The sequence below is a fragment of the Macaca thibetana genome, chromosome 5, assembly GCF_024542745.1.
Source record: "Macaca thibetana thibetana isolate TM-01 chromosome 5, ASM2454274v1, whole genome shotgun sequence".
Classification (NCBI taxonomy): Eukaryota; Metazoa; Chordata; class Mammalia; order Primates; family Cercopithecidae; genus Macaca; species Macaca thibetana.
This window is the reverse complement of record NC_065582.1, coordinates 85,884,782-85,898,383: the sequence shown is the minus strand read 5'-3', so window position 1 is coordinate 85,898,383 and position 13,602 is coordinate 85,884,782. Positions and strand designations below refer to the sequence as shown.

At 36.0% G+C, this 13,602-nt stretch overlaps 1 protein-coding gene across 6 annotated transcripts in view; it reads right to left on the bottom strand.

The window, feature by feature from the left end:
• SLC9B1 (solute carrier family 9 member B1) overlaps nt 1-13,602 on the bottom strand; it is a 152,371-nt gene that overhangs the window by 114,032 nt on the left and 24,737 nt on the right. For all 6 annotated transcript variants that reach the window (XM_050791922.1, XM_050791925.1, XM_050791924.1 and 3 more), the window contains 2 exons: nt 5,071-5,140; nt 2,440-2,581 (listed from right to left, as the gene is read on the bottom strand). In XM_050791922.1, the coding sequence (XP_050647879.1) occupies nt 2,440-2,581; nt 5,071-5,139 (211 nt within the window). In that variant the 5' untranslated portion in view covers nt 5,140. The remainder of the gene's footprint in view (nt 1-2,439; nt 2,582-5,070; nt 5,141-13,602) is intronic.

The window sequence follows — 13,602 nt, the reverse complement described above, 5'->3', positions numbered from 1 at the left end:
CCACCATGCCCAGCTAATTTTTGTATTTTTAGTAGAGACCGGGTTTCACCGTGTTAGCCAGGATGGTCTCGATCTCCTGATCTCGTGATCTGCCTACCTTGGCCTCCCAAAGTGCTGGGATTATAGGAGTGAGCCACTGCACCCAGCCTTTTCTTTGGGAGGGATGCGGGGGCCAGACTTTGTAAGAAGAACAGAATGCTTCTTCTTTGTAAGAAGAACAGAATGTTCTTGTGTAAGAAGAACAGAATGGTTACCCTCTCTCTTCCTTGATACTTCCCTCTCCCCCTGCTGGTTGGTTGCAGAAGGTAAAACTTAAAAAAGTGTGGGCCTCTCCCATCCCATAACTGGGGCCCTCCTGGAGTTTTTAACTCTTGACTTTTCCACACAGAGCTTCAGCCAAGTTTTAAATTACAATTCAGGTTTTTGTACCCTGATCCTAGTTCCCAAAGAGGTTTTCATTCCTGTAAGTTATGATTCTCTGAATCTGTTGGTCTAATCACTCTTATTTTTGGGGCAGCAGTTTGCCCTGTGACTCACTTTTCTGATGGATTTAAGAAGAGTTGTTCATTTTTCAGTTTCTTCAGCTTTTTATTTGTTTTTAGGACACAGTGATGACTTCTAATCTCCTTACATGTAGAACTGGAAACTGGAAGTTTCTGGGATATTATTTTTGAACCTTAAACTTCCAAGACTGCTAATTTCATAAAACTGATAATAAAATTTTAATGGAGAAGTTCTGTCCCCAAGATTACTTAAAAATCATAGTTGGACATATAAGAAAACTTTAATTTATTTAAAGAAAAAAAAGCTTCATAAAATATATTAGCATTTTTGTTAAAAGTAGGTTGAAAAGAAACAAAAAGGAATAATAACTTAAGCTCTAAATCTACTGTCCTAGACTATCCATTTATTTGGGATGAAGCAAGCCATTCTCCAAATAAGGTATGTAAACAGTATGATTCAATGTGATTAGACTGATTTCTGTGTGCATTTGAGAGTTTAGATTTCTTATTTAAATTTAACTTGTATGCATTGTGGTATTGGTGAATTAACTATTATTTACAGAAAAACATGTTGTTCTATTTCCTTTTATTATCCAAACTCTATGCAGTTTTAAGAAATTATTTTGTTGTTTCATTCTACTTACACATGGTTGTACATTACTTATTCCATGATGCGGGAGAGTGGGATTCCTAGCAGTGACATGTTCTAAGCATACCCGGACGTTGAGATTCTATACTTTGTATATAAAAGATACAGTGTGAATGTAGGGAGTGGGTTGAGAGAGAGAGAGAGACAGAGAGAGACTGATTTCAAAAAAGAGAGTGCAAGAATATGCACCCCCAAATAGAAACAAAGAAAATCTCCTTTTCCTATAAATGTCTCCAAAACTGCAAAATCAAAAATGAAAGAAAACAAAGGGGGAAATGAGTTATATCTAAACCTAAAGTTTCAGTTCTGATGTTCTAGAACTCCTCTATTAGCTCCTGAGCAAACTGTAATCCACAATCAGTGAATAATATTTGGTAACTAATACATTTCCCTCTCTTCCACAGGCCCTGGCCCTACTCCTAGTAACTGCTGTGTAGAAATTGCCTACTAAATAGACCAGGTCATGGGAACATGTGTATTTACGAAGGAGTTCCATCACTTACACTGGCGATGAGGACTATTCAAGCTCACAGAAACTTTGATTCAAGGCCATCAATATATTGATATAAATTAAAAAGCAACCTTTACTAATGAAAAAATCAATGAATAAAATTTGCTTCAAAAGTTTAAAGTTAGCAATCAGCAAATAAGAAAATAAAAGTTTAAAACTTCAATTACTTGTGCTTCATCATTTTTAATCAATTTTTTGTTCTCCATAGAGAACAAAATTCTGTATACTTCTTGAAGCCAAAATATCTTTCTCTCATAGGTTTAATCAAACAGAATATTTAGAAAAAAAAAACACAAGAATATCTCTTTTGTAAGTATTTGCTGACAACAACAATATGCTTTAAAATTGTAGTGGGAAAGCAAGTAACATACAACTTTTTACGAGGTTGCAGTTGTTTTAAAACTTAGGGCCCAATTTTAATAAAAAACATAATATTTCCAAAATTATAATGTTCTTTCTAGCTAACTTAAAAGTAAATGTCAAAGTAGGTTTTAAATAAAACCCTTTAATCAATGATGTTTCTAATCCCAAAAATTTAACATAAAAAAGTATGACAAATATTAAAACATACACTTCCTAGGCAATATTCTGTGTTTGTTTTTGTCTTTGAAAGATTCAAGAAAATATTTCCTCTTTGTTCACATATTGCTTGTAACAGAGCTGATCATCTCATCTAGAGTATATCGATTAAGTAGTGTCTTTGTTATCTCGTGTTTTAATATTTATCAAACATATTTATCATTTTCTCTTCATTTACATTTTCTTGTTTCACATACCATTTGTAATAATTATATTCAAAGCTCCTCTTAGAGGACAAGAAATGTATGTCTTCTTTTTTGTCTGTGGTTTTATTTCTTCTGTATCTGATATGACAGTTTTAGTTTCTTCATGTGCAGTACTGTTAGGATCAATGAGACTCTGTAGTAAAACAAGAAAATCTTTAAGGAGCTATACTTTTTGTATAATTTTATGAATGTACTAAACCACCAAAGTTTGGAATTAAATTTATATTATCACTGTCAATGCGAGGAATCACAGATAGAAAAGAAGATTCATGCTCCATATCAATAGCTATTTGGGGATGTAACAGCAGTATATATATATATATTTTTAATTTATTTATTATTATTATACTTTAAGTTGTAGGGTACATGTGCATAACGTGCAGGTTTGTTACATATGTATACTTGTGCCATGTTGCTGTGCTGCACCCATCAACTCGTCATTTACATCAGGTATAACTCCCAATGCAATCCCTCCCCCATCCCCCCTCCCTCCTCCCCATGATAGGCCCCGGTGTGTGATGTTCCCCTTCCTGAGTCCGAGTGATCTCATTGTTCAGTTCCCACCTATGAGTGAGAACATGCGGTGTTGACATTCATACAGCCAACAGACACATGAAAAAATGCTCATCATCACTGGCCATCAGAGAAATGCAAATCAAAACCACAATGAGATACCATCTCACACCAGTTAGAATGGCAATCATTAAAAAGTCAGGAAACAACAGGTGCTGGAGAGGATGTGGAGAAATAGGAACACTTTTACACTGTTGGTGGGATTGTAAACTAGTTCAACCATTATGGAAAACAGTATGGCGATTCCTCAAGGATCTAGAACTAGATGTACCATATGACCCAGCCATCCCATTACTGGGTATATACCCAAAGGATTATAAATTATGCTGCTATAAAGACACATGCACACGTATGTTTATTGCAGCACTATTCACAATAGCAAAGACTTGGAATCAACCCAAATGTCCATCAGTGACAGATTGGATTAAGAAAATGTGGCACATATACACCATGGAATACTATGCAGCCATAAAAAAGGATGAGTTTGTGTCCTTTGTAGGGACTTGGATGCAGCTGGAATCCATCATTCTTAGCAAACTATCACAAGAACAGCAGTATATTTTGCAGGGTACCTTGATTTAACCTTTTATAGACTTGTGTCCCCATCATTTTCAGTCATTTGTGTATACTGAATAAAGGTGCCTACAGTTTGGTCCATCCTCTATACACATCCCAAAGATTATTCACCAAAACTTTTGTGAAATGAAAATACAACTCAATTAGAAAGGAGGTGAAATATAATTTTACTTGGATTCATCTCATTTGATAAATTTATATAACTGAAAGAAAAATGAGAAAAACATAGGTCAAGCCTTCAGAAATTCAGGCATGCTTCCACTAATATTTATAGATAACATATTAAATAGTGCAAGGGTATACCTTAATCTCCCAGGCCTTTTAATGGTAACCTAATTATGAAACTGCTGATATGGAAAAAACAGGAATCTTTGGTTTGTGAGAATATTGAGAAACTTCTTCCAATGTAAAAAACAAACCATAAACAATGATGACAACAATAAAACACCAGAGTAGAGTTAACTCTGCAATAGAAATCTCCCAAATTTGCCTTATGATTGTCATGGGTGGGTGGGTGTGGGTATGTGTGTGCCAGCAATTTGAGTGACTTGATAATACTTTGAGTGAGTGAAAGAGGGAACATCACATCATCACAGGAAACAATAAAAAGGCTAGAGGGCATGGACACATTGAGGAAGGGAATTTTACATGTAATCACTAAGGAGACAGAGATGTCAGAGCCGCTGATGGCTAAAAATGAATTATGTAGCTCTTTAAGATCAAAGTTCTTCAAATCTGATCATAATTAACCTATTGGAGTTCTGGTATAGAGGTTGTTTCTAAAAATTCTGTTACCACATAGACACAATGGTGAATTTTTATTAAGGTGAGTGAAAGGTCATATATAGTAAAACCATTTTATTTTAAGTTTTATTATTTTAGAATTAGTAATAAACTGGTATAGACTAAGATGACTTCTTCATAGATAATTAGAATAAATGGTGAATATTTAAAATATTTTTAAAACAACTTTTTGACCATTAAGAACTATCGAAATCTGTATTTTTTAAAAATATAAAATTTACAATTCTAATTATAAGCAATTATTACTAAGTAAAACCAGATCAACAGAAGGTCTAATGACTTGCTCTATATAAATATAAAAATGAAAAACTTGAGTCTCTTCAGAATACACAGCACAACATTTTAATTAATCTAGACTTGTCTTTGCCTCCGTTTAAGTTACTGAGTTTTCCCTGAATGTGGCAAGAAGTAATAAGTGACATTTTTCCTTATTCCTAAAATCTGTGCTCTTTAGCTCTAAAATGCACCCCTTTCCATTTGTTTCATTATTTCTGCTCATTTTCTAGGACCTATTATAACTAGCTATTTTTAAATTTACCACTATTCATTTTTAACCAGATATATAAAAGAAATATAAAAGCAATCTATCTAATAAGTAAACTTTAAAAATAAATTTTAAGATCAGATTGATTTTATGTCATATATTACAATATACTTTTAAGTTTTTACCTGAGGAGTTGTAGATGTTTGGACGTTTTCATCCTCCAAATGTTCATCTTTTGATTCTGTGGTGTGCATGCTAAGATTTAAAATAAAAATACTTTAAAAGAAGAAACAAAGCTATAAATCCATATGAAAACAAACATGGTTAAGTGGGATTAATTTTTTAAAGGATTTTTGTTCTAAAGTTGTATCATAGTGAAGTCAGATATCTTTATAGTCAACACAGATCCAAATATTCATCTTTTAACATTATTAACCAAAGCCATACGCATAAGTTTTAAAAACCATTATCATATAGAAATGTAACATTTCTCAACAGTTCATAATGCTGGCCCATATCATAGAATCATGTATCAGAAAACACATAAATTTATTTTATGCACTGGTGTGTTTGAGTTAATATCTACTGTTGATTTAATCTATCTTCAGTCATGATCCTACATAAAAGACTCCAGAAAAATTTTAAATGAAATATGACCAACTACATTAATACCTACATCTATAAGTTACTGATACATACTATCTTTTTACATGGTCCATTTGAAGGATCTGTAGATCCAACATTTAAACTTATCTATAAAGTGTTATTTTGAAGAAGAATAAACTAGATTAATAAAAGAATAATTATTTCTGATAACTTTTATTTTAAAGTATCTGTTGTTTCCTTTTTTTTTCTTTTTTGCCTAGCTTATTAAGGATAAATTTTTGGACAGCTTTCTCTTCTTTTTTTTTTATTATTATACTTTAAGTTCTAGGGTACATGTGGATAACGTGCAGGTTTGTTACATATGTATACTTGTGCCATGTTGCTGTGCTGCACCCATCAACTCGTCAGCACCCATCAACTCGTCATTTACATCAGGTATAACTCCCAATGCAATCCCTCCCCTCTGCCCCCTCCCCATGATAGGCCCCGGTGTATGATGTTCCCCTTCCTGAGTCCAGGTGATCTCATTGTTCAGTTCTCACCTATGAGTGAGAACATGCGGTGTTTGGTTTTCTGTTCTTGCGATAGTTTGCTGAGAATGATGGTTTCCAGCTGCATCCATATCCCTACAAAGGACACAAACTCATCCTTTTTTACGGCTGCATAGTATTCCATGGTGTATATGTGTCACATTTTCTTAATCCAATCTGTCACTGATGGACATTTGGGTTGATTCCAAGTCTTTGCTATTGTGAATAGTGCCACAATAAACATACGTGTGCATGTGTCTTTATAGCAACATGATTTATAATCCTTTGGGTATATACCCAGTAATGGGATGGCTGGGTCATATGGTACTTCTAGTTCTAGATCCTTGAGGAATCGCCATACTGTTTTCCACAATGGTTAAACTAGTTTACAATCCCACCAACAGTGTAAAAGTGTTCCTATTTCTCCACATCCTCTCCAGCATCTGTTGTTTCCTGACTTTTTAATGATTGCCATTCTAACTGGTGTGAGATGGTATCTCATTGTGGTTTTGATTTGCATTTCTCTGATGGCCAGTGATGATGAGCATTTTTTATGTGTCTGTTGGCTGTATGAATGTCTTCGTTTGAGAAGTGTCTGTTCATATCCTTTGCCCACTTTTCGATGGGGTTGTTTGTTTTTTTTCTTGTAAATTTGTTTGAGTTCTTTGTAGGTTCTGGATATTATCCCTTTGTCAGATGAGTAGATTGCAAAAATTTTCTCCCATTCTGTAGGTTGCCTGTTCACTCTGATGGTAGTTTCTTTTGCTGTGCAGAAGCTCTTTAGTTTAATTAGATCCCATTTGTCAATTTTGGCTTTTGTTGCCATTGCTTTTGGTGTTTTAGATATGAAGTCCTTGCCCATGCCTATGTCCTGAATGGTATTACCTAGGTTTTCTTCTAGGGTTTTTATGGTTTTAGGTCTAACATTTAAGTCTCTAATCCATCTTGAATTAATTTTCGTATAAGGAGTAAGGAAAGGATCCAGTTTCAGCTTTCTACTTATGGCTAGCCCATTTTCCCAGCACCATTTATTAAATAGGGAATCCTTTCCCCATTTCTTGTTTTTCTCAGGTTTATCAAAGATCAGATGGCTGTAGATGTGTGGTATTATTTCTGAGGGCTCTGTTCTGTTCCATTCGTCTATATCTCTGTTTCGGTACCAGTAACATGCTGTTTTGGTTACTGTAGCCTTGTAGTATAGTTTGAAGTCAGGTAGCGTGATGCCTCCAGCTTTGTTCTTTTGGCTTAGGATTGTCTTGGAAATGCGGGCTCTTTTTTGGTTCCATATGAACTTTAAAGCAGTTTTTTCCAATTCTGTGAAGAAACTCATTGGTAGCTTGATGGGGATGGCATTGAATCTATAAATTACCTTGGGCAGTATGGTCATTTTCACGACATTGATTCTTCCTATCCATGAGCATGGTATGTTCTTCCATTTGTTTGTGTCCTCTTTGATTTCACTGAGCAGTGGTTTGTAGTTCTCCTTGAAGAGGTCCTTTACATTCCTAGTAAGTTGGATTCCTAGGTATTTCATTCTCTTTGAAGCAATTGTGAATGGAAGTTCATTCATGATTTGGCTCTCTGTTTGTCTGTTACTGGTGTATAAGAATGCTTGCGATTTTTGCACAATAATTTTGTATCCTGAGACTTTGCTGAAGTTTCTTATTAGCTTAAGGATATTTTGGGCTGAGACAATGGGGTTTTCTAAATATAGAATCATGTCATCTGCAAAGAGGGACAATTTGACTTCTTCTTTTCCTAACTGAATACCCTTGATTTCTTTCTCCTGGCTGATTGCCCTGGCCAGAACTTCCAACACTATGTTGAATAGGAGTGGTGAGAGAGGGCATCCCTGTCTTGTGCCAGTTTTCAAGGGGAATTTTTCCAGTTTTTGCCCATTCAGTATGATATTGGCTGTGGGTTTGTCATAAATAGCTCTTATTATTTTGAGATACGTTCCATCAATACTGAATTTATTGAGCGTTTTTAGCATGAAGGGCTATTGAATTTTGTCAAAGGCCTTTTCTGCATCTATTGAGATAATCGTGGTTTTCGTCTTTGGTTCTGTTTATATGCTGGATTACGTTTATTGATTTGCGTATGTTGAACCAGCCTTGCATCCCAGGGATGAAGCCCACTTGATCCGGATCCAGCAGCACATCAAAAAGTAACTGTTGTTTCTACCTCCTCTGTAATCTTTGCTAGCTTTGAATGTAGGAAGGGTAACTTTTCTTAAAAATATCTCTCTCAATTTTTGAGTTGTTTTAAGAACAAAACTAAAGATTTCAAGTTTTAATTTTTAGATAGTCTATATTACCATATCCTGTAGCATTTCAAGTATCTATACTTTCTAAAAGGAAAACAATTTTAGTAATGAAAAATTTTAATAAAAAGGAAATGAAAAGGAACATTAACATTTGAGTAGCTATCATATGTTAGCTGCTTTACATCTATTGTCTTACTGTAATGAAGTAAAATATTACTGTGTAAAATCCTATAAAGAATCAAAACTGAAGTTATAACTTTATTAAAGCAAAAAATAACCTTTAAAATTTTTGATTGGAAACTTAGATCTAAATTCCTTTAAAGTGTAGTTCCATTTTGATTCAAGTGACTGTCAAAATTATTATCTTATCATTAGAATGAAGTATTAGTCTATTTCCATGCAGCTATGAAGAGATACCTGAGTCTGGGTAATTTATAAAGGAAAGAGGTTTAATTTCACATGGCTGGGGAGGCCTCAGGAAACTTAAAATTATGGTGGAGGGGACCTCTTCACAGTGTGGCAGGAGAGAGAATGAGTGCAAGCAGGGGAAATGCCAGACACTTATAAAACCATTAGATCTTGTGAGATTAACTCACAAGATCCAATTACCTATACCTTGTCCCACCCATGACATGTAGGGATTATTACAACTCAAGGTTGAGATTTGGGTGGGGACAAAGAGCCAAATAATATCATTCTGTCCCTGGCCCCTCCCAAATCTCATGTACTCACATTTCAAAACACAATTATGCCTTTCCAACAGTCCCCCAAAGTCTTAACTAATTCCAGCATTAACTCAAAAGCCCAAGTCCAAAGTCATGTCTGAGACAAGTAAAGTCGCTTCTTCCTATGAGTCTATAAAATCAAAAGCAAGTTAGTTACTTCTTAGGTACAATGGGGGTACTGGGAGAAATTGGCCAAAACAAAGGGGCTACAGATCCCATTCAAGTACAAAATCCAATAGGGCAATCATTAGACCTTAAAGTTCCAAAATGATCTCCTTTTACTCCATGTGGCACATCCAGGTCACGCTGATGCAAGAGGTGGGCTCCCATGGCCTTGGGCAGCTCTGCCCATGTGGCTGTGCAGAATTACAGTCCCACTCTCTGGTGCTTTCACAGGCTGGTATTGAGGGTCTGCTGCTTTTCCAGGCACACGGTGCAAGCTGCTGGTGGATCGATCATTCTGGGGTGTGGAGGATGGTGGCTGTCTTCTCACAGCTCCACCAGGTGGTGCCCCAGTGGGGTCTCTGTGTGGGGGCTCCAACTCCACATTTTCCCTTTGCACTACCCTAGCAGAGGTTCTCCATGAGGGCTCCATCCCTGGAGCAAACTTCTGCCTGGATATCCAGGCATTTCTATATATCCTCTGAAATCTAGGTGGAGGTTCTAAAAGCTCAGTTCCTGACTTCTGTGCACCTGTCAGCCTAACACCACGTGTAAGCTGCCAAGGCTTGGGGTTTGCACCCTCTGAAGCAATGCCAGAGCTGTACCTGGCCTCCTTTAGACATAGCTAGAGCTGAAGCAGCTGAGACACAAGGCACCATGTCCCAAGACTGCATAGAGCAGGGCGGCCCTGGGCCTGCCACAAAGCCATTTTTCCCCCCTAGATCTCCAGACCTGTGAGGGGAGGGGCTGCCACAAAGGTCTCTGACATGCCCTAGAAATATTTTCCCCATTGTCACGGTGATTAACATTCGACTCCTCATTACTTATGCAACTTTCTGCAGCAGGCTTAAATTTCTACCTCCTTCCCCAGAAAAATGTTTTTTTTGTTTTGTTTTGTTTTTTTGTATTGCATCATCAGGCTGCAATTTTTCTAAACTTTTATGCTCTGCTTCCTCTTGAACACTTGGCCACTTAGAAATTTCTTCTGCCAGATATCCTAAATCATCACTCTCAAGTTCAAAGTTCTACAGATCTCTGGGGCAGAGGCAAAATGCCACCAGTCTCTTTGCTAAAGCATAGCAAGAATGACCTTTACTCCAATTCCCAAGAAGTTCCTCATCTGCATCTCAAACCACCACAGCCTAGACTTCATTGTCCGTATCACCATCAGCATTTTGGTCAAAGCCATTCAACAAGTCTCTAGGAAGTTCCAAACTTTCCCACATCTTTGTATCTTCTGAGCCCTCCAAATTATTCCAACCTCAGCTTGTTACCCAGTTCCAAAGTCGCTTCCACATTTCTGGGTATCTTTACAACAGCAGCCCACTCTGTGATGCCAATTTACATTAGTCCCTTTTCATGCTACTACAAAGAAATACCTAAGACTGGGTAATTTATAAAGGAAAGAGGTTTAATGGACTCACAGTTCCACATGGCTGGAGAGGCCTCAGGAAACTTACAATCATTGCAGAGGGCAGCTCTTCACAAGGCAGCAGGAAAGAGAATGAGTGCAAGCAGGGGATATGCCAGACACTTATAAAATCATCAGATCTTGTGTTGTGATCACATCAGATCACTCATTATCATGAGAACAGCATGGGAAACCACCTCCATGATCCAGTTACCTCCACTTGGTTCCAGCCCTGACACATAGGGATTATTACAATTCAAGGTGAAATTTGGATGGGGACACAGAACCAAACCATATCAAATGACTACCTTGTCATAAGCTATTACATTATGAGGTAATTGGTAAGAACAAGGGAGGTATGTGAATCACCTAAGTTGTGTCATGTTCTGAATAAACAGGCTGGGAGTTAGAGCCATTAAAAAGTTTGAGCTGAAGTGCACATAAATTTTGAGGAGAGGACACAAAGTTAATTTATTTACTTACTAATTTTGGAATGCCTACTCTTCTGGTCTCTGAAGGTAAAGCAGCCAAACAAAACAAAATAAAACAGAAATACAGGCTTCTGCTCTCATGGATCTTATACTCTTGTTAGGAGGAAGGGGAAGACTATAAAAAACATTTTCAGTACCGCAGAAAATAAATGAGGATCATGTGATAGAGATCAAGGTGACATTTGAACTGTGTCCTAAATGAGGAGAAGCTGAAACATAAGTAAGCAGATGGACTAGGAGCAGGCAAACATAACACCAACAATCATATAAGTAGAGACATCAAGAAAGTAGGCAGCATATTTTAACATCTGCAACTATAATGATTAGGACAGCAGGGCTTGGAACTCAGGCAAGCAGACTATGCATTAGAACTTCAAAACCTAGGTAAGGGGTCTGAATAACAGACGTATAGGTTAATAGCTATAAGAGAAGCTTGAGACTGAGTCAAGCAACATTTGTGACTGGCAGTCACTCAATACCTTCTTTATATATCTGCCAAGAGTGGAATTGGTAGGTGGTATGCCTAAAAGCAAGGACTTTGAGCTGAGAAAGAAATGTATTCAACTCTTCTCTTATCTTTTATTAACTGTAGGAAGTGATTTATCTCCATTGGCCTCAATTTCCTTATCTGAAAAAATATATAGTAATGCTTAGTTTATTGGTTATCATAAGAATTAAATTATAACAGCTGATGCCAGTTGAACTATATTAAGCACTTAACATGAATCATCTTCCTCATTTCTCTCAACAACTCTATGAGGTGTTTACTACTATTATCCCCATTTTATGTTCAAACTATGGAAGCGGGAAAGTTAAGTAATTTAACTTTCAATATAGTCAAAAAACTAGCAAGTGGCAGAGCTGAATTTAAATGAAGCACTCTTTAATATTACTCAGATCTTTGTCAACTTTGGCATTGTCTCTTTTTTCTTTTAACTGTTGTGGTGACATTGCATTATGAATTTAAATTGCATTTCTATAATGAGCACTTTTTCATATATTTACTGGCCATTTGAATATCTTCTTTAGTAAAGTGTTCAAATCTCTTGTCCATTTTTTTGTTGTATTGGATCCCATTTTCATATTGATTTGTTGGAGTTCTTTTTAGGTATTAAAAATATAAATCTTTTATTGGATATATAAAGAGCCAATATCATCTCCCACTCTGTGTCCTGCCTTTTTACGCTGATGATACATTTTTAAAAGATACTTTAATTTGGCCCAATTTATTCTTTCCTTTCTTTATCCTTAGAGCTTTTATTGTTTGATAAATCTTTGCCAACTCTGAGATCACAAATGTTTATTCTCCTATATATTCTTCCACAAACATTATTGTTTTGTTTCTCACATAGGAAAGGAACAACAATAGGTCTATGGTCTATGATCCATCTGGAATTGAATTTCATACATGGGGTGTGAGGGAGAGATCAAAATTTATTTTTCTCATATCAATATCTAATTGACTCAGCACAATTTATCAAAAATATTATTCTTTATTCACTGTATTGCAATGTCACTTATTTGTAACTCAGGTAATCACATATACATGAATTTATTTTCATATTCTATCCTGTTCCATTGGCCCATTTGTCTATCCTTATGCTAACATTATGCTAGAGCTTGTATTTTTTTTTTTTTTTATATAGGGTCTTGCTCTGTTACCCAGGCTAGAGTGCAGTGACACAATAATAGCTCACTACAGTCTCAATCCCCTGGGCTCGAGTGATCCCCCCACCTCAGCCTCCCAAGTAGCTGGGACTATAGCCACAAGCCATCATGTCCAGCAATTTTTTTTTTTTTTAATTTTTAGTAGAGACGAAGACTCACTGTGTTGCCCAGGCTGGTCTCAAACTCCTGAGCTCAAGCAACCTTTTCGTCTCAGCCTCCCATAGTGCTGACAGGCATGAGCCATTGTGTCCAGCCAGTATATTAGATATTGGCATCTGGTGGTGGTGTACATTCTCCACTTTTGTTGTTCTTCAGAGTTGGATTGATTTTTTGATCCTTTGTATTTCCATATAAATTTTAGGACCAAGTTGTCAATTTACAGACACACAGCTGGAATTTTGACCGAAGTTACATTGAATCTATAGATTAATTTGGGTAGAACTGACATCTTAACAATATTGAATCTTCCAATCTTTGAACACTGTATATTTCTCCATTTATTTAGATTTTATAGATCTTAATAATTTTTTGTATTTTCAATGTAAAGAACAGTATGTCTTTCATTAGGCTTATTTTTAGGTATTTTATGTTTTTTGGATGGTTATAAAAATTTTAACTTTAAAAACTCATTATTTGTTTCTGGTTGGCATACCAAAATACAAATGATTTTCATTCATCTCACTTTATATCAGGCCTTGATAAATTCACTTAATTCTAGTAGTCTGTAGATTTGTTTGGATTTTCTAAGTACATATATATATAGTCAGCAAATATAAGTTTTATTTCTTCCTCTAAATTTTATGCATTTTTCTCCCTTTTTCTTTTGTTTTTCTGGCTTTAACCTGCCATTACAGTTGC